The sequence below is a fragment of the Hermetia illucens genome, chromosome 1 (assembly GCF_905115235.1).
Source record: "Hermetia illucens chromosome 1, iHerIll2.2.curated.20191125, whole genome shotgun sequence".
In the NCBI taxonomy this organism is placed as follows: Eukaryota; Metazoa; Arthropoda; class Insecta; order Diptera; family Stratiomyidae; genus Hermetia; species Hermetia illucens.
The window spans coordinates 211,602,473-211,623,295 of record NC_051849.1 but is presented as its reverse complement, the minus strand read 5'-3'; the positions used below and the strand labels follow the sequence as shown (position 1 = coordinate 211,623,295).

The window sequence follows — 20,823 nt, the reverse complement described above, 5'->3', positions numbered from 1 at the left end:
GCTGAAAAAATATTAAAACTTCGTGGGCCTCAAATAAGCATACAACAGCATTGACCTTGCATCAAATAGGTAGAAATATATCAGTGGCCGCGCCGAGGAGCTCAATTAACCCTGCAGCTAGAGATATCTCTGAAGTCCTTAAAGAGTGGTTTACTTAGGGTCGCAATCGCAAAGAAAGTGCCAAGAGCTTTCGCGATCCGGTCTTATTATAGGCGGGCAAAATCGTCTTTGACTTGGTGCAGGTAGTGAACTTTCGCCATTTGAGGTCCGCGGCTGCTAACAGTTACCAGTGGTATATAGACTGTGCCAACCGAGGGACCGGCAAGAGCAGAGCTTAACCAGTCCGTCAGCCCGCTCATTCACCCTATATTCCTATGACTGGGAACTCAGAAGAGGCTGACATTAAGCTTGCCACCCAGACTATTCGGCGCGTCCCCGCATTGCCCCACTGGGTGTGTCACCACTGATTACAAGACCTTAATGGCCGCTTGACTGTCGATCAGAATGGTTACTTTACGCTTGGAGCTCACATTATACACCAGCCAGGCATCCAGGATTTTCAGCACTTCCACTTGGAATACACTAGCGAATCTAGCTAAGCTACACTGTATATATATCCGAGAAAACTACCGCACCGACTCCACAGACCATCCCTAATCTATCGGCGAAGAATATTGCGTATTAGCCCTACAACACCCCGCTGGTCTTCCACTCTACCCTGATTGGATAGTCCACAGCCAAGTTCCTCGTGAAGTTCGGCTTCCGTGCAATGTAGCCCTTAGAGAATGCCCAGAGCTCCCGAGGAGGTCTAGGATGTTTCTATGGAGTGAGGCTTTGCTGTCCAACATCTGGACTGATGTAGTTTGACAACCCGCCCGCTACATCGTTTGTAATGTAGAGGTCTAGGGGAAATATGGTAGTGTAGGATTTCATTGAGAACATCTGTCGTGCAGGACTGGAGAGCTACGAAAACACTTCTACATGCGGTTCTTTGAATCCTATAGCTTTGCTCTATTGCCACCACACAAGAGAACCGTACATTATGATGTACATGGTGCGGCAGCATAACTTCCTTTTTTAAAATGCGCGCCACTCAGTTAGTTGATGTCATAGCGGAGCGCTAGTGGTCTCGTTCAAGAGGGGATACTGTAAAGTTTTGTCCCGACACGGTTCAGTCGCCATCATGCGTTGGAATAGTGAGGAGCGTGCCTTTGCCGTTGAGGTTTACTTTTCAAGCGGATGTTCGGTTATTGCAAGACAGCGTGCATTTCGGAATCGCTTTAATTTAGCCCCGTTGGCTCCCGTCCCAGACCACAAATCAATTGTTACATGGGTCACTACATTCAGACAAACTGCAAGTGCGGCAAAAGGAAGAACTGGAGTCCTTCGGCCCGTTAGATCACCTGAGAACATTGAAGCGGTGAGAGCGTCAATGTTGCGATCGCCACGGTGTTCTGCGCGCAAACACGCATCTGCCCTTAGACTATCCGATCGTTCTGTGAGAAGAATTTTTCGTGATGATCTTCATTTTCATCCCTATAAGATGGCGATAGTGCAGGAACTTTCAGAACGTGACTTCAATTCTCGGATGAACGGTTGTGAGCTTCTTCTTGATATCGTTCCCGAGGGTGCTACTGTTTTTTTTAGCGATGAAGCCCATTTTCATTTGTGTGCTACTGTTTTTTTTAGCGATGAAGCCCATTTTCATTTGTGTGGGTCGGTTAACAAACAAAACATGCGCTACTGGGCTGGCACCAACCCTCGAGAATTGCATCAAAAGCCTTTGCATTCACCCAAAGTCACAGTTCATATTGCTCAAATCTTCCTTAACTTCTGATGTCCCAAATCCTGTGAAAATTGACACATTAAAGTTGCAGATCATGTTTGCGAATAAAATCTATTACTTCACGTTGCCTATACTGAAAAATGATAGCTTACAAAAAAAGTTGAAATGAGGATTTATAAGACATTAATTGTGTTATGGCCACGAGACGTTGACTTTAAAAGAGCCAGTAAACGCCTTCGAGCGTAAAGTGAGAGAATAAATAAAATCAGTATTCAAATTTCAAAAAATTAACCAAGCGCCGGGCATAGATGACGTCCCAGCTGAACTCATCAAGTCAAGTGATCCATGAACAATGAAAGCTATCCATTATTTTGTTCCCTCCATCTGAAACCAAGGCCAGATCCGGCAAGAGTAGTAAAAAGGGTAATATGCCTTCTCCACAAAAAAGACAAGTTGACATGTGACAATTACAGAGGCATCTCACTTTCGTACGATTTCAGATTGGAAGATTGGCCATTGATCAACTATTTATAGCCAAACAGGTGCTAGAAAAATACTGGAAATTCAATATCGATATCCAGCAAATATTCGTGGACTTCAAGCAGGCATATGACAGTATCGACAGTATGCTCTATAAAGTCGTGACTTGGAAATTCCAGCAAAACTGGTACGCCTTACAAGAATGACAATGTCCCACACAACAGCGAAGGTCAGAGTCAATAATAGTCTGACAGAAATGACAGATGATGTTTATATCTTCCGCATATGCGACGATTTGGCAGGACTTCTAGAACAGCATGCTTTTGTGCCCACAAACAATTTTCGTATAACCTGCTCCAATGTCAGAACAATACAGGTGCCAGCCCATCTCCATGTTTTTAAAGAGGCGACGATATAAACATGACGGCGCGATCTTTCACCTTAGCAAAGGATATTTTAATAAACCTCAGACAGCTCGCAAACACAGCCTTCGGTCCTGACAATTTCAAAAGCCAGGTACATATTCAGTAAAATAAAGCTCCGAATATATTATACAAAGCGATAATGAGACCTATGCTATGTTACGAATGTGAAATATGGACCCAAACGCAAACTTCCGAAAACCTGGTCAACCCTTTCGAGAGGAGGGTCCTGAGTAGCATACGTTCGTAGGAGCAGGAAATAAATGAGAGAACGATCAATGGCGAAGTAGATACAACTATGAGTTGTACCAAATATTTAACGGCCCTGAAGTCTCCAAATTAATAGAACTTCGGAAGTTGTAATGGCTTGACCACATTTAGCGTATGGACAACACTCGGATATCTAAAAGGATATTCGAAGCAAGGGCAGAAGGATGAAGACCGGTAAGGAAACCCTAAAAGCGCTAGGCAGATTTGGTTGACGCGTATCACTGCTCTACCCGTATCTACCCATCCGGCTGCCAGTGCAGCACATACACTCCTGGACGTTGGTAAGTTTGGAGCAGATTTCTGTCAGATATAATAAACGACATATACGTTTATAGTTGCTATGCTCCTTAAAGCCTCATATTGACTGAATTCGAGGACATTTTAGACAAATTGATCTTGAAGACAAGAAAACAAAGACAAGAATGCTTCGGTCACAGAATAGGAGTTTACTGACGAGTGAAAGAAAGCTCTTGGAAGCCTTCAGACTCTTGCTACTTCCTCGCTAGCTCACGGTATGCCATTAAATTCACAGAAACCACCACTCAATATTCTTCGTCTTGAACAACAAACCAAATGATTGAGAACCTACACAACTAACAATGTACTCCGCATTCTGCTCTGAGAAAATAATGGATGAGTAAACGTTCATGGAAATGCGATTGGACAAAAACATCATAACAGCCATAGCTTTAGAGAGAGCATCACACATCACGAGTTTCATCGCCACTGCCTGCAACTCCATAAAAGGCTTGTTACCGCACCAGTTGAGCAGCCCAGGGAATAATAGTTAGGAGTTACCAGGATATGAAGGTGCTTCATCAGCATCAGCAGCAGCAGATTGTAGTTGCAAAGGGTCTCGCGAATATTGAGTTCTGCTCATTTAAAACAGGTGCGGTGCTAAACACAAAACTTCCTAAGGAAGCGACCGCTTTTCTCCCAATAGGAATTGGAGGCTGGTTTTAGCAAGAGAAGCGAACTCCATAATGCACTCCATACCACATATATTACCCAAAAGATAAGTACGGTTTTCAGAATACCACCCTAAAGATGGTCATGCACGATCAAACCTGTCAGTTACCTCTGAATAGTCCGCAGTTAACCGGCGGTTAAAACGTACATTATATCCAACTGGCCTGTCAGTTTGGACTGTGATAAATTGAAAAACGAAAGGCGATAAGGTAAACTGGTACCTATGTGCGTCAATGTGCCCAACCGATGATCGTTTAGACAATGAGAGAGAATTTCATGCGCATCTTCATCCCTAAACATTTTTATAGATGCTCAAACACAAAAATATCTCAAATTTGCATCTTAGCGTTTTTTACGGCCAAAGTTGAGCTAATGGTGCCGTCTTTCTTGCCAGTACGTGGATGGAGTTTTCACTTCCAACAGGCGGCCAGATGAACTGTTTACTCTTCAGGCGTGGCTGACAGACCTACCGGATCGGGGATGGCTACATTAAAAGTATGCTACGCCTTCGGAATCGCGCCAGATGATGCGGCGAATGTGATTACCGGAATAATACTAAACAATACCTTAGCGAATGAGAGATGCATTTCGATTGGACTCCCCTCTTTCACACGCCGAAGGTGGAGAATTCCTCGGCAAGTGGATGGACCCACAGTTTAATTCTCAACATCAAGGCCTAGACATAGAAAAGGTATAGAAGAATAGAAAACAGGCATTGTTCCACTTTCTCACAGAAGCCTGTATTGGTTATTGGTTTAATTCAGATAACTGTACCAGCTGTGACGGTATCCTGGAGGACCAGAACATGTTGTACTAAATCTATCAAAAAGGAAAAGTCTAGAGGAAGCCTAGGAAAGGGCACTAACATAAGCGCTTGGCAGATTTGGTTGACGCGTATCACTGCTCGGATTTCAAAATTGGAGGACGCGATTATATGTCAAAGGATGAACACAGTGAGGCGTGGAATATATGAAGAGCCAAAAGTCTTCGTTTTTACGTTAGTCTAGGAATAACAATGGGCTTGCCATTTGGAACGTATAAACGAATCAAAATCCCGAGGGGACTTTTGAAAGGCAGAAGGTAAATAGGACACCTAGGATATCGCGAAAAAGATAACAGGATACCATTGGCAAGGGCTGCTAAATTTTCCAAAATAGAAGGCGCAATCGTAATACCGTAATGACTGGAGAAGAGCTGCTTGAAAGGTCAACGATCGAAATGGATCTGTAGCAGCATAGAAGAAGAAAGTTGGAACAATTTGGCTCCCTCGGCGATTACCTACCTTGACGTGGTGAGGGAGCTCAGTAAGGAAGATCCTCCAGGAAACGGGAGGTGACACCTGAAGCCAAGCGGTAATCAAAACCCCAAGCCAAGGTGTGACTACCGTGCCGAGGGCTGAATGGTCACAGGGGTTAAAATGTAGCCGTAAACGGTGAACTCTGGGTACCAGGCGACCCCCAGTTTCAACTAGCCTTGTCTCGGCAAAAAGGGGCTCTGCCGAGATCGACTTACTTTCCCCGGAAAAATTGAGGCCATGACAACCAACTATGAAAAAACAAAAAAACATAAACCTACTAAGCAAACACAATTAAACTTCGATCGTAACGATCCAACCCCGAGTGGAGGGGCAACCCTGAGCTCATCGATGGAGAACCTGAGTCTAGACTCAGATTCCCCACTTATTCAAGTGGGAACCAATTCAATTGGGATCCAGTCCTTAACGGACGAGCGGAAGCAGGCCCCTTCTGTCAGTACTCCTGACCCCAGGCTCCAATCGGCGCCACCTGCTGAGGCTAAAGTCTTGCCCAAGGGTAAGTACCTGTCCACGGACAGCAAACTGCCTTCGGGCAAACCGCCTTTGGGCAAACCGTCTTCGGGCAAACAGCCTCCGGGCAACGCACAACCAAAGAGCTGTGCCATGGTTGAGGGGAAAGGAGCGTTCGGGGCACCTGCGGCTAAGGGGAAACCGAAGCGGCAGCGGTCCTCGGATGATCCTAACTCTTCGACACAAAAGGCGACAAAGAGGGCTCGGTCGGCAACGGCTAGGCCTTCATTTGCAGTCAAGGCTATCGAAGCCAATGGATGGGTCCTGTATGACGACTCTAATCCATCCGGCTACGATTCTGAGCAGTCCGAACAGCTTAGGAGGAAACTCCTTCTAGCTGTAAGGACTGCGTCCGCGCAAGGCATTAAGCTTTGCTTTGAGTCGGTAGGTGTATACCGTAAAATGTTACGGCTGAACTTTGCCGACGAAGACACGAACGAGTGGCTCAGGCAGTACTGCTCCTCCCTTAACGATGTGTGGAAGGGTCCGCGACTAACCTTGAAAAGGGTCTCTGAGCTTCCATCGATTAAAAAGTGCTTTCTCTGGCTTCCAGAAGAAGAGCGAAATGGTGTCGGGGTTCTGGAACAACTTGGTGTACAGAACAACCTTAACACTTCCGCCTGGTTGCTGCTAGGCAACAAAACAGGAGAGAGAACCGATAGGCCGGGAACTTTTCTCACTATCGGCGTTCCCGAACCTGATGTTAAGAAAGTTCGGGAAAAATCGGGTTGCCGGCTCTACTATGGGCTGGGGACCGTCACGTTACAGGTGTCGGCTCCTAAGACCATTGAAGGGGACATGCAGCCCCCGGCATCTACATCTGAAACGTAAATGAGGTGCCACATTTCCCAAGTAAATTTGCAGCATTGTAAAGCGGCGACTGCACTTATCAGTCGTCGGATCAATAGCTGCAAGACATTTATATACCTCATACAAGAACCGTGGATTGTTGGTGGGGCAATCAGGGGCCTAAACTTCCAACATGCTGACCTATTTTATGCCAATGGAAGCGATCGACCCCACACCTGCATGGTAGTCTCCAAAAACTTTCAGCCTAACCTGGTTAACGACCTATGTGATGGCGACACCACATCGGCTACGCTAACCATAAAAAGTCAACAGGGAGATAAAGAGATACTATGGGGCTCTGCTTATTTCCCCTACGACGCAGAAGACGTTCCCAGTGGAACATTCATCAGAGCTATCCAATATGCCAAAAGTAGAGGCATGGGGGTAATAGCAGGATGTGATGTCAACGCTCACCACATATGCTGGGGAAGTTCGAACATCAATGCAAGAGGATCGAGACTACTGGAGTATCTAGTAGGAACCGATTTGCAGATCCTAAATGTGGGTAATGAACCCACTTTCTTCGACGTGGTCAGGCGAGAGGTCATCGACATCACGGTGTCATCTCCTGACATCGCGGCTCTGATCGGAGAGTGGAGAATATCAAACGATATCACACTCTCGGATCACAGACGCATTGATTTCGTTATGGGCATGGATTTACCTCCACCCACTCCATTTCGGAATCCGAGGAAGACAGATTGGGTAATGTATCAAACAGAATTGAGCGCCCGAGTCACGATCCCTGGGAGGCGCATCAAATCCATTGCTGGAATTGAGAATACAAACCCAGATGATCACAACTAGCATGAGAGAAGCTTTCGAAGAAAGCTGCCCACTCAAGATGCCAAAGAAGGGTAAAACACCATTGTGGAACTCGGATTTGGCAAAACAGAGGAGAACGACAAGGATGCTCCTTAATCGTGCTCTGAAGGGTGAATCAAGCACTAGCTGGAATCGCTATAAAGAGGCACAGAAGGCTCTAAAGAAGAGCATAAGATTGGCTAAACGATCATCTTGGAGACGCTTTTGCGAAGAGACTAACTCTCTTGAGGCAACCTTAAAGCAGAAGCGGATTCTGGTCAAAGAACGTAGCCAGAAACTGGGTCATTTACGTTTACAGAGTGGGAAGTACGCAGAAAGCGATGAAGAAACGGCAAATCATTTGGTTGAAGTACACTTCCCAGGCAGCATCCAAAATCTCATCTCGGGGCCAACAGGTGCATACAGCCCTCAACCGAGATACTAGAGTCTGGCATGCAAAGTAGTATCACTGGACCGAGTGAAATGGGCATTTAACTCGTTCCATAGATACAAGTCAGCAGGTCCGGATGGCATCATCCCTGCGCTAGTAATAGAAGGAATGGATGCCCTGGGTCTACACATTCGGAATATATATCGTGCATGCCTAGCACACGGGTATATTCCAATTAAATGGCGGGATGTGAAGGTGTTGTTCATTCCCAAACCAGGAAAACCCACCTACACAGACGCAAAAAGCTTTCGACCGATCAGCCTAACGTCCTTTCTGCTAAAAGGACTAGAAAGATTAGTAGATCGGTTCATAAGGGATACACACATTCCTAAATGGCCACTTCACCATAGGCAACACGCCTACCAGAAAGGCAAATCCACGGAGACAGCACTTCATGAACTTATGGCAAAAATTGAAAAGGCGATGTCCGATAAAGAATACGCCTGAGGCGCATTCATGGACATCGAAGGTGCCTTCAATTATGCCTAATTTGCGGCAATTTTTGATGCGGCAAGACAGCATGGAATCGAACCGCTGCTAATCAGTTGGATCCTTCATATGCTAGAGTGGAGAAAAATCCACATATCGGTCGGCCAGAAGTCTATTGAAGCAGGATGTCTCAGGGGCTGCCCACAGGGAGGGGTCCTCTCTCCACTGTAATGGGTCTTGGTGATGGATACCCTGCTGTGGCTCCTGGAGGACAAAAAAGTCTTCGCGCAAGCGTTTGCGGACACAGTATGTGACCGCTTGAATGCAACTCTGCATGTAATCCACAGCTGGTGCCTCCGCAATGGACTCACGGTGAACGCTAGGAAGACTCGACTAGTTATGTTCACTGGGAACGTCAGGTGGGCCAGCTATACGCTACCCACCTTAGCAGGGGCGGAAATTCAGCTGGCACAAACAGTCAAGTACTTAGGAGGACATTTCGACTCCAAGTTAACGTGGAAGTATCATATCCAGGAACAATATCAGAAATCCTGCAGATTTCTCTGGTGCTGTAGGAATGCGATAGGTAAGACCTGGGGACTTTCACCTAAACGGATATATTGGATGTATACATCCATAATAAAACCCATTTTGATGTATGCATGCAACGTCTGGTGGCCAAGACTGAACTTTGCTAACAGCAGGAAGCTGCTAACGCAGATTCAGAGACTTGCTTGCCTAAGTATTACTGGAGCAATGAGTACTACGCCGACTGCGGCACTTGAAACTATCCTAAATTTACCCCCCATTCACTTGGAGGTGAAACGGAAAGCAGCCAACAACGCATATAGGCTCGATACCATTGGGGCGTGGAAAGGCGGCCAATCCAACGGGCATGCGTCTATCTGGAAATTCCTTGAAAAACATCCGGTAGCCCTGATGCCGACCGATCATATGGTTTCCAGATTCGTCTTTGAAAAGACATCAGACAGAAGAATGTCTGCGACAAAAATGGAGGGGTCGCACCATTCGAATCTGTTCCGACAGTCGCGCGGCATTATCAGCACTAAATGGCAACAATATATCAAGCCAGTAGGTGTGGAGTTGTCATCAGGTGCTGCTGGCCGACTGAACGAAACATTCCTGATGTGGGTACCGGGGCACTCTAACATCGCCGGTAATGAGGGGGCTGATAGACTGGCTCGCCGAGGGTCTGGATCCACAATGGTGGGGCCAGAACCAGCTCTTGGAATCCGACCATCTACTGTCAAGTCTACTCTGAAGGGTGAAATTGCAAGGATTCACGCAACCGAGTGGAGAAATTTGGACTCTTGCCGGCAAGCGAAATTCCGTGTGAAGGAGCCTAGGGCCACTAGAGCGGCATTTTTGTTGTCCCTTAAGAAGTGGGACATGAAAACCCTAGTAGGGCTTTTGACGGGACACTGCCCCTTAAACTACCATATGGAAAAGATTGGGGTAGTGGTTTCGCCTGTGTGCAGCCAATGTGAGGAGGAGGAGGAGACAGCCCTGCACTTTTTATGCAACTGCCCGGCATCCTCAGATCTCAGACGAAGACACCTTGGCAAGGTTTTCTTCAATGAAGAATCTGCACACTCTCTGCCTCTTGAGAATGTTCTCAGATTCGCTAAAGCCTGCGAACACCGTAGGCGAGAAGCCATTGAATAGGCAACTTACGGGGATAGTACAATGAGCCTAATAATGGCCTGAATGCTCGGAGCTGCGGCTCCCCCCATTTAACTAAACTAAACTAAACTGGAACAACTTGGAGCAAATTTAACATGATTTCCCGGTATCTAGCTAACTACTTTCCTTAAGGCTCATTTACAAGGAGCTTTTAAAATATTGGATAAAAAGAACATAAGGTGACTCACCCATTTACATGGCTGGAAACTTTACCCTTTCTAGAGCAATACGCGGTGGTGAATTTCCGTTTAACGAGTACCGCATGTACACACTTTCAATTCAGTAATTTGCAATTGCAACCACTCATTATTGCCCCTTGAATAAGAGCAAAAAAGCCTCTGAATCATTATGCTAAAAAGGGGGTTGCTTTATACGAGTTCCGGTAATACCACAAGCACGAGTCGTGACGTATGATCCACTTAACAGCAACTACTTAAAAACGACAAAATGGAAATCAAACCCAGGCAAATTCAAGGTAAAGGGAAAGTGATACTATCAGTATGGCCAGACGCCATTGAAGCTCATCATAAATTCACTTGCATGCCTAATTGCTTCGTTCGAATTAATTACATAGCAATTTACTTTACGCCATGATACTAACGACTGATACTCCCAGTCAATTAATTATTCATTTGGGCGTCCATTGTATTGTAACGTTCAGGTATGAAGACAATGAGAAGTGCCGGTCATGAAACTGAATCACCGCTTACCCGCAAGCGAGCCAATTCTAGCGCTTTCTAAAAGTGCATACAAGATCTTATGCAGCCACCTCGAGCTAGTCAAGGTGGCTCCATTCAGTTCCACTCAATGAAGCCAATGCACAAAAGAAAAATCTGAAACAAAACTTTTCATAGGCAGAGTGAATAAGATACTGGTCGTAAATGTAAAGCAAAAACAATCTTGAATGGTGAAGCAATTCACTGGTTCCAGTCCTAAATGGCAGGAATTACGAAAATGTGGGTTTCGCAAGGTATGGGACCCTTCAGTATGGCCACTTTCGCTTTAAATTGTTAAAAGTCACCGAGCATACAAATCATCACTCTGCAATGGTTTTTCTTTCCAAAACTCCCACGAAACACATCAATTGCGACAATTAACGTGCAAAAAAGTTTCCGAGACACTGTCGTTATCGTACCGGTAATAACACAAATTACAGGTCACAGTGTTGTGCTCTACTAAAAATATAGTTGCATTTGTCCAGTAATTTTACACAATGGCCAAGTTTCTATGTGAAGTTGTCCCACAGAGAAAAAAATGTTACGTAATCGGTAACGAGCACCACTCTCGCTTCATGGTCTCAACCCGTAACCACGATATCATCCTTGCATGTCGTGTGTCAGTTCAACTGGGACAGGTGAGGCTACCATAACGATACCTCGACATTCTTACATTTCACAGGCAACCATACGCAGAACTATAAACGGAAAACAACTTTGACCTGGGACAACCTTTAGATTTTCGGGCACTTCCGATACCCAGGCAATGGATGTAGGTCGTCAAAGTCCACTGTGTTGAGCTGGTATTAAAGAGAAATGACGCAGGTCTCACACGTTGTTACTATGGTCATTCAGCCATTCAGGCATCTAGATACATTCTCCAGGTGAAAATTACACTCTAATTATTGTGGATAGTGACGAAGTTCATTGCGACACACATATGTGTAGCTATAATGTGCCAAGATACAGATTCTTTATTGTAAGCCATGATTGGAGGCTTGGATTTTCACAGAATGTGAGTCAGAATTGTGGCCGCAAACAAAGAGGAGCCTGTTCAGAACAGTTAACTGAAATGCGATAATAAATTTAATATTAGCTTCAGACAGCCAAGGCGTACGATGACCGAGAGACTTATTTATTTGTCCAAAAAGGAATGGGGCGATATATGGAGTTACTCATATGCAAAACAGTAACTTTATGAATTTCCGAAAGATGTAAGTCGCACACTTTGCCTGGTAGACGTGATTCCCACAACGCATGAGGAAAATATACAATTTATTAAGTTCAAAGATACCAAAAACATTCACAAGTTTTAATTTTAATTTAATTTAATCCAACATTTACATTACATTCATATCTGTTGAAGCTGAATCTAAGTGGGTAACTAGTAACGACGGTCACACAGGTCGTGTGAGATTATTTCCTCCAAAAAATGAATAACAAAAAAAAGGGATAATCATAAGCAAATCGGGAAACCGGAAGCTGCGAACTTCAGGCATGAAAGATTTTGTGTACTTCTTTTATAAAATCAATTGAGTTGACAAAACTAACCCGAGACCTTTCATTTGACACCCCACATGACTATATTTGGTGAAAAAAATGTACAGCCCCCTTTTGTATATATGGGAACCCCCCCTTAAATTATTTCCACCAAATTTAGTGTCAACCCCCCCCCCCCTAAAATTCTTTCCATCAAATTTGGTATCAATCCCTCCTAAAATCGTTACTAACCCGAGATCTTTCATTTGATACCCCACATGACTATATTTGTGAAAAAACTGTACACTCTCCTTTGCATATCTAGGAACCCCCCCCCCCTTTAAATTCTTTCCACCAAACTTGGTGTCAACCCCCCTAAAATCGTTTCCTCCAAACATAGTGTCAATCGCTATAACCGTTCCCGAGAAAAATGAGTGTAACAGACAGACAGAGAGACAGATATCTTCGAATACTTCCGACAGCGGAAGTTACTTTACGATTCGGACGAAGAGTCGAAGATATACGATATAACGGCAGGAGTTCTGCAGGGGTTTGCTCTGGCCCCTCTGCTATGGAATATAATATATGATAGCATTCTACGGCTCCCAGTACCTAAGCAAGCAAAATGAGTGAATGAGGTCATTGGCTGCGTGGCAAAGAGCATGGGACCAACCGAAGAATAGTTGGTGAACATAAAGGCTAATCCCGAATATAAGGTTGTGGACTACACGAAACCATGGCGAGACGAGTTACGACTTAACTCAATTCTTAAACGGACATAGTGGGCACAGAAAGTACCTTTATAGGTTCGGTTTGGATGTGAAGGTGTAGCACCTTTTCTTCGATTCGGAAAAGAAATCTCAAGAATGAGCTGGAGTTCCCGTTAGCGTTGAACAATCTGGTTAGTGGTCAAAGGGTAGTATAGTCCCAGGGCGAAAAATGGATTGGCACCCACGAAGGAGCACAAAAGCCGGGAAACGCCTGCTGAACCAACATCAACAACTGTACTACCAAACCCTATCTCCATCTCCACGTGGTGACCGCTGGGAGCAGTATAGACTCGGATCACTATCATGTTGGCATGGTGCTCCGAGCTCGAATAACAACACCATCCAGAATCCTCTCTGACAATCAAATGAGAGTTAACAGTGAAGCCATTCACAGCACAGCCGCCTTTCGCAACACATATAAGTGGTAAATGGGCGCCGCAATATCCGCAGTCAACAGAGATCCTAGAGATTAAATATCAACAAATGATCTTCACAATCACCTGAACAACGCTATCATAAATACGGCCAGAAATATATTTGACCCTAGCCGCAAAAAGAGTCGGGATGGCTGGTTCTACGACGTATTTAAGCTAGCTACGGAACAGAAGAATGCTGCATACCGAGTAATGTTGCATTCTCAAAGAACGCGGATACGCGCAGAGGCTTATCACGAACTCCGTCGAGCGGAAAAGCGACTTCACAGACGGCAAAAGGAAGCTTGGGAGGACCAACGGGTCTGTGAACCCGAAAAGTACTGGGAGCAACCGCACCAGGCGCGGAAGCTTTACCAACAAGTCAGTAACATGAAGCCTTATACACCTCGATGCTCATCCTGCCGTGACAAAGAAGGAATTCTGAATCCCGACAGAATGGGTATACGGAAGCGATGGGTTGAGTACTTTGATGACCTACTGAATAACCAGAACATCGGCGAATTGGAGGTCCCACCAATTAAAGACGATGGACAAATACTGCCACCACCAAGTAAAAAACAAACAGTCCGTACAATTCATCGGCTTAAAAATCATAAGTCGCTAGAAGCCGAGGGAATTACAGCCGAATTGGTTAAATATGGAGGCGACCAACTACACCAAGTGGTTCATCAACTGATGCTCAAAATATGGGACAGCGAATCAATGCCAAACGACTGACAACGGAGCATTATCTGTCCCATACATAAAAAGGGGGATATTACGCAATGCAGCAATTATAGAGGTATCAAGCTGTCGAGTACCATCTATAAGATATTCTCAGTTATCTTGCTAGACCGGATAACCCCATACGCCCAAAACATCACTGGCCCATACCAAAGAGGCTTCACTCCAGGCAAATCAGCAACAGATCAGATTTTCTCTATGCAGCAAGCGATGGAGCAACTGCTGGAATACGGCCATCAGTTGCACCATCTTTTCATCGACTTTTGCCTATGATAGCATAGCCAGAGTAAAACTGTACTTGGCCATGAGAGAATTCGGTATCCCGACGAAATTGATAAGATTGACTAGGCTGACCCTCACCAATGTGCGAGGCCAGATAAAAGCAGCAGGATCACTCTCGTGACCATTTGACATCCACAAGGGTCTAAGACAAGGGGATGCTCTATCATAGGTCCTCTTTAGTCTGGCCCTAGAAAAAGTGATCCGTGATGCTGAGGTAAATGCGAGGGGAACGAACCTCTTTAAGTCCACCCAACTACTAGCCTACGCTGACGCTATCATCATCATGGGAAGAACCACCCGAGACGTACAAACTGCCTTCATCCAGATTGGGCAGGCGGCGCGAGATCTTGGGCTGAACATCAATGAAAGCAAGATAAAATATATGGTGGCACCGTCAGCGCCTAAAACTAACCAACCAATAGCAACAAACCGCACTGGTCAAACAGGAAGAATAAAGATAGGAAACTATAACTTTGAGACCGTTGATAAGTTCTCCTATCTATCTCCTACCTAATGATGATATTCCATGTAAATAAGACCAAGTCCCCCAACTGGTGATACTGGAGATAAATCTCACTGGTGTCAGTGGAATTAGTATCGGGATTTGACGTCAGATACCAGTCGACTCAGCTGTAAATGAGTACCTGAGTCAAATCAGGTTAACAATCTCGGGCGAGCGCAATGCTGACCACATTGCCTCATATAGGGTAGTATAACCCTGCAGTGTACCGTTACGGTCATGAATGACGTGCTCTAACACACTTCAAGGCCCTGATCCAATTGAATTGTTGCGACAACGGTGATTATTATAATAAACGAACCCCTTAGAAACTCTGGTATTAACGTATAGGTAACCGGTCTTGCAGTTGAGATGTCTACGTGGGCATGTGGTAATCAATCCATACAGGAATGCATGAGGCAGCCTGCAACCATCTCCGCGCTAAGCTCGTCCAAGCAAAGCATTGACTGAGTTCTGGGATATGTTAAACAGACTGATTTTAGACGCGAGAGAAAGAAGACTAAAAGTCAGTACCGGTGACTTTAATGCTTTCGCCACAGAATAGGAAACTTCATTGACGAAAAAAGCTTTTGGAAACCTTCCGACTTTTTCGTTCGTTGTTCACTAACGGTATGCCACAGCCATCACCAGTCAATCCTCTTCAACTTGAAAAACAATCCAAGTGATTGAGGGCCTGCACAACCAAGAATGAAGGCCACGTCAGGCTGGTTTGTGAAAGTAATGGATGAGCAAACATCCATACAAGTCACAGCTTCAGAAGAGAGCCTCCTCTCAGTAGAAGGCTCAATGTTGGTCGGCTTGTTTCTGTGCCAAACGAGCGACCTAGGGAACAATCGATAGAACTAATCACGATATAAAGAAGCGCACTTGCAAAGAAGCTAATAGGAACCTGATACTAGCTATAGAGCGAAGCACGGGGAAACAAAACCACAGAGAAGTGCTTACAGAGTCGTAATGGTAGGTTTCAAAAGTCAAGTATCTCCCCATATACGAACCTTCAGACGTGACGATTTGCACCAGACATGCTTGCTAGATAGTATCTTTCTTGTGTTATAAATCGCCAGAGGCTAGTGTTATTGTCTGAAGCTGGTGTCCCTCTTGAACTATCATCGTACAAATCTATGCCCCTATAAACTGCTGGATAGAGTAATCTATAAGGGATTGCTTTCGATTTTAAAAAGCCTGGAGGGCTTAATAGACCGAAAATTCGTTTTCCGTAGAGCCAAATGAATTATCAACGTCAAACTGATTATTGCCTGAATTGACAACGCAATGCACAGAAAGAATAGTACTAGCAAGTATTGCGCAGTGATTATCCTTAATGTGCGAAATGCATTCAATTCGGTAATGGGATTCTGATAAGGAGGTCTCTGGCGACGATTGGTGTATCCAGCTACGTACCTGCCCTTATCGACAGCTATCTAGCAGGGAGAACGGCGTGACTATTTTGAGCGAGAGTAGTGCACTCCGTATTAGTCTACGCAGCGTATATTTGGGGAACTGCACCCCATACCGCATACATTACCCGAAAGATAAGTGCGGTTTATAAAAGACCACCCTAAAAGTGTGCTATGGACCTGCATCTACATATATTGGAGCCAGTTCTTCCTCTGATCGGCACGTGAAAAACGCCGAAAGAGGGAAATGATTGGGCAAGAAACCCTGGGAAAAGAGTCGATAGACCCACACAATCCAGATCTGGACGCAAAGAAGACATAGAGAGATAAAGAACTGTCCAAGCTGTGACGGTATCCCGAAGGACCCGGAGCACGTTTTCTATCACTAGATCCATAGAAAAAACGAAGTGTCTAAAGGAAACATAATGAAATGATGCATACCAGAAAAACTACAATTTAGATAATCATATATTAAAGCGAATTCAATATAAGCTGAGGAAGGCAGAGGAGGTGAGAAAAGCACAGTTTCAAATACAATCGATGGACAGAGGGACAAGTAACTAGAACTTCGTCTACCATACAAAGTAATACTTTGTGTTGGTTCCAGGGGAAAGATGACAGGAGTTTTTATTGCATAAAAATCCGAAACTCTGACATCGCATATACTTCAGCCTGAAAGGCCGGTGCATATTGTTAAAAGGAAAAAGCCCCCTTCTCGAGGTAAACTCCTGCTCCAGAACCCTGTTCTGCTTTGGAGCCATCAGTGTAGAAGACATCAGTATATCCTGACACGCATTCTTCTGGTTCGTCTCAGTTTCAAGATAACTTCATATCTTTTGCGAAACAGATGCCTGGGGCAACGATTAGCCAAAACTGACGGGCACTTAAAGCCATACAAACTCGAAAAATCGCAACATCTCACGCACGAGAACAAGGGTATGCGCCTCGAAAAATACAAACGACTCCTTTACGACAAAGCACCTGTGGCGCAGCAGGATTAACAACATTCTTGGAATCATTCTTGCTGCGTCTGCTGAGGTACAATCTTTGACGCATCAAAGCCACACCTCCCATCCGACACTCGTCCGCATCTGTCTGTGCGTCCAAGGAACTGAACGCGTGCACGCACGTCCTGGTCAAGACGGATGCCGTCCAGAAGCCGCTGCAACCTCCATATGAAGGTCCGTACCGTGTTCTCGAGCGGGGAGAGCATTTCTTCTAGCTCGAGATCGGAGGACACAAAAAGGCGGTCTCCCTATCCAGGCTGAAGCCCGTGTGAGCCCCAAAACAACGTCGCATTCGCTTCGCGGAATGATGGAGAACGCAGTTCCAGGTTTGCTCGCTGAAACCCCTAGGTTTTCTCTGGGGGCGGAATTATGTTACGCAGCAGGATTAACAGCATTCGAAATTTATTTCGCCGCCGGCGCTCTCCGTGGCTTTTTAGAACTCGTCACAAGAGCGGAGAGCCAGCGGTGAAAAGATTCCGATGGTTGGAGACAGAGGGACCGGATGGGAAACCAACCGGTCTCTTCTGCTCCAACCGCGATACAGTATACACAAGTCTCAAGCGATTTTTTCATTCAAATCATTTTGCGTTGATTTCCTCAATTGTACAACCACTCTTGTGTGAAGTGTATAACACGCGAAGCTACATCGTGTGCAAGTTAACTGGACGGTCGTATAATAAATTGTTGTTTGTTGTAAGTTTGGTTAATAAAAAAGTTATTTTATTAAACACCTTTGGACTTGAACAAGGTCATCTCCACTGACAAGAAGCTATACACCGTAGAGCGGATGCAAAAGTGCCAAAAGCACACTATCTAGTCCACAGAGACATGTTAGCCATCAATGTCAACATTCGAGAACGGTTATGGTCTGGACTAGAATTGACGCCAGCGGCAAGACTTCCCTGATTTTCATGGACCAAGTAACCAATGTTTACCAGAAAGTGAACCAATACCCCATCCTCGTAGTCACTGTAATTCCATGAGCCCAACAGCACTTTGACGAAGCAAACTGGACATTTCAACAGAATTCCGCCACTGCCTACAGAGTGACTCACGACTTCCCATTTTAGTCACAATTGCTATATTGCGACTCAACTCGCTAGATCTTAATCCAATGGACAAGAACGTATAGTCGACTTTGAAGTTTGAAGTCGCCCCTATCTGACATTTAGGACCCAAAATAATATCCACTCCAATATAATTCAAATGAAATTAGCAGCAGTACATTATTATATTTTGTAAATTTGCTGAAAACCCCCTTAAGTTCAATATTGGGCCATACAATTGCAATGATATAGGCCATAATATAAAACACGATACTGGAAAGTTTGGTGGAAATCCTAACAAATTATGCTAGGGCATTGTTGATTCTTCACATGGATTTACTACGCCCGAAGACATCACATGCAGATTGTCAATATCACATTAGTGTGTAGTCTGACATCCTTAAAACTTACACACTATGCGTCACATATTTACAAATGAAGCCATTGTGTGCCTAAAATATTTCATCCTGAAGAACCGAGCTTCCGGTTTCCGAATATTTTTAAATAAGTAACAGATTTTATGATGGAAATTCTCCTCCTTCCACCCTACCACAGAAAGCAGTCGGAATCTCCAGGTATAAATTGATACCCAGATTGAAACCATCGATCGATAACTGACTGAAAAGGACACTCACCCTATTGGGCGTCAAACTGAATTCTCCAACGGAAATTCACTTATGTAAAGGGTTGCAACTAGCCAAGTGGCCTCAGGACGTATGTTCATTTATAAATCCATGATTCCATGGTGAGTGGTTACATCACCCCATCCTTTCCATAATAGCAATGCAGCTATTTCCCAATGAAGCTTGACATTCAATAAACTTTGCACCTAATTCAATATTCAGTGCTACAACTGCAGCTCCAACAGCCACAAGAATCGTTGCCAAAAAAACTCACTGCATTCCAGCATGCACTCCACTCTTGCCCGAGTGCATGCTGAATGCAGGCAGCCTTGCGCACACACCGAGTTGTAATAACTCTGAAATTGCATTGCATCAAAAGGCAAGCAGCACATTGGAGATGATTCCGTTTCCATTTCGTCTGCATGATACATTGCCCTCCTACTCCGCCGCCGCCACAACCTTCGATCCTTACCGGTTCCCACACAGAAGACACTCGTCGGTGGCCTCCGCCATGCGACAATGCAGAAACAGCATCAGAAGCCCGCTCGTCGTCGACAACCGCGAAAACAGGTTTTGGCGATCCCCTGGAGCCCGGCCGAGCAACCAGCCTCCTCCAAATGGTCGCCTAATCAATTTGAAATATCCACAGAGCCCGATTGCAGTGAAAAGAAAGCGAAATCTGCTCTGTCTGCCCATTGGGAGGACGGGGGAGCGGCCAGACTCAATCCTGTTCCACAACAGGAAAATCTCTCAATCACCTCTGTCTGGGGCATCTCCCGAAGGGTCAAAGGTTAAGCAGACGAGGATACTGCGAATGCGTGCGTCACGGTGAAGTAATTATTCCAACTCGACCTTGAAAACTGTGTGGGGTCAGGTATCAACTCAAGGCGTCACAACATAGAAAACTTCGACGGAGTTATTTACAGCCCACCACCACCCACTCGACAAGGCCTCCGGAGCTGCTTCCGTTTTTACATCGGAATAGTGCCAGGTGCAATTGAACGGGATCTCAACTTACCGGTTAAAGGTCGCCTGATAATCCTTAATCTGCTTGCGGGAGAATTCATGGAACTCGGTGTATACGTTCACCACCTTGAAGCTGTGCTTGATCTCCTCCCCGTTCTCCAGGGCATCGTTGATTTGTTGACGACGGTTAAGGATGCTGCTTAGTTCTGCATCAGCTGACATGGTGGCTTTTAAGGTTTTCTAGCTCAAGGATACAACACAAACACAACACTCAGGATAACTGGAATTAACGGCGGAATTTACAGTCAATCAATAGAGCTCTCCTCGCGACGCAGTTGGGAGTTGTATAATAGCATCCAAGCAAGGAAATGTCCTTTCAGCGCGTATCCTCTAGGGAAAATCTCAACACTTAACAAATTTACAGTGAAATTCTAGAAACACTTCTCGAATGAACCTCGATAAACACGGACAACACACTATGCACTCTCAGAAACGAACGAGTCAGGCGGACCGTGCCGCAGCTAGGGCAACTTCTTTTCAATTGAACGGAGCAGAACAGACCGCATGACAATTTAGCCGCTACCAAGCCAACGAGCAGCCAGCAAATCTGGAGGAAAAGTTTTCTTTGAAAGCTAAATTTAGATATGTTGGAGGAGTAAAAGTTTCGCTGATAAGGTGATAAGAGCGTGTGCACACGTATGACGAAATTACTCACTAGATGTCGCCGGAAGCTGTGTGGGGTTGTAAACTATCGGATACAAGAACCAAAGCGAATGCATCAAAATAAGATGCAGAAGAATAATATGTGAGCGGATGGATATCAAGCATAATCTCATCTTCGAAACATGACGAATATCTAAGCTAACAATCT

The 20,823-nt window shown here is 45.0% G+C and overlaps 1 protein-coding gene across 1 annotated transcript in view; it reads right to left on the bottom strand.

Annotated features, from left to right (window-relative positions):
• Positions 1-20,544, bottom strand: part of LOC119659852 (EF-hand domain-containing protein D2 homolog) — a 112,181-nt gene extending 91,637 nt beyond the window's left edge. The window contains exon 1 of the mRNA XM_038068159.1: positions 20,005-20,544. Within this exon, the coding sequence (XP_037924087.1) occupies positions 20,005-20,174 (170 nt within the window). The 5' untranslated portion in view covers positions 20,175-20,544. The remainder of the gene's footprint in view (positions 1-20,004) is intronic.
• Between the last annotated feature and the right edge of the window lie 279 nt (positions 20,545-20,823).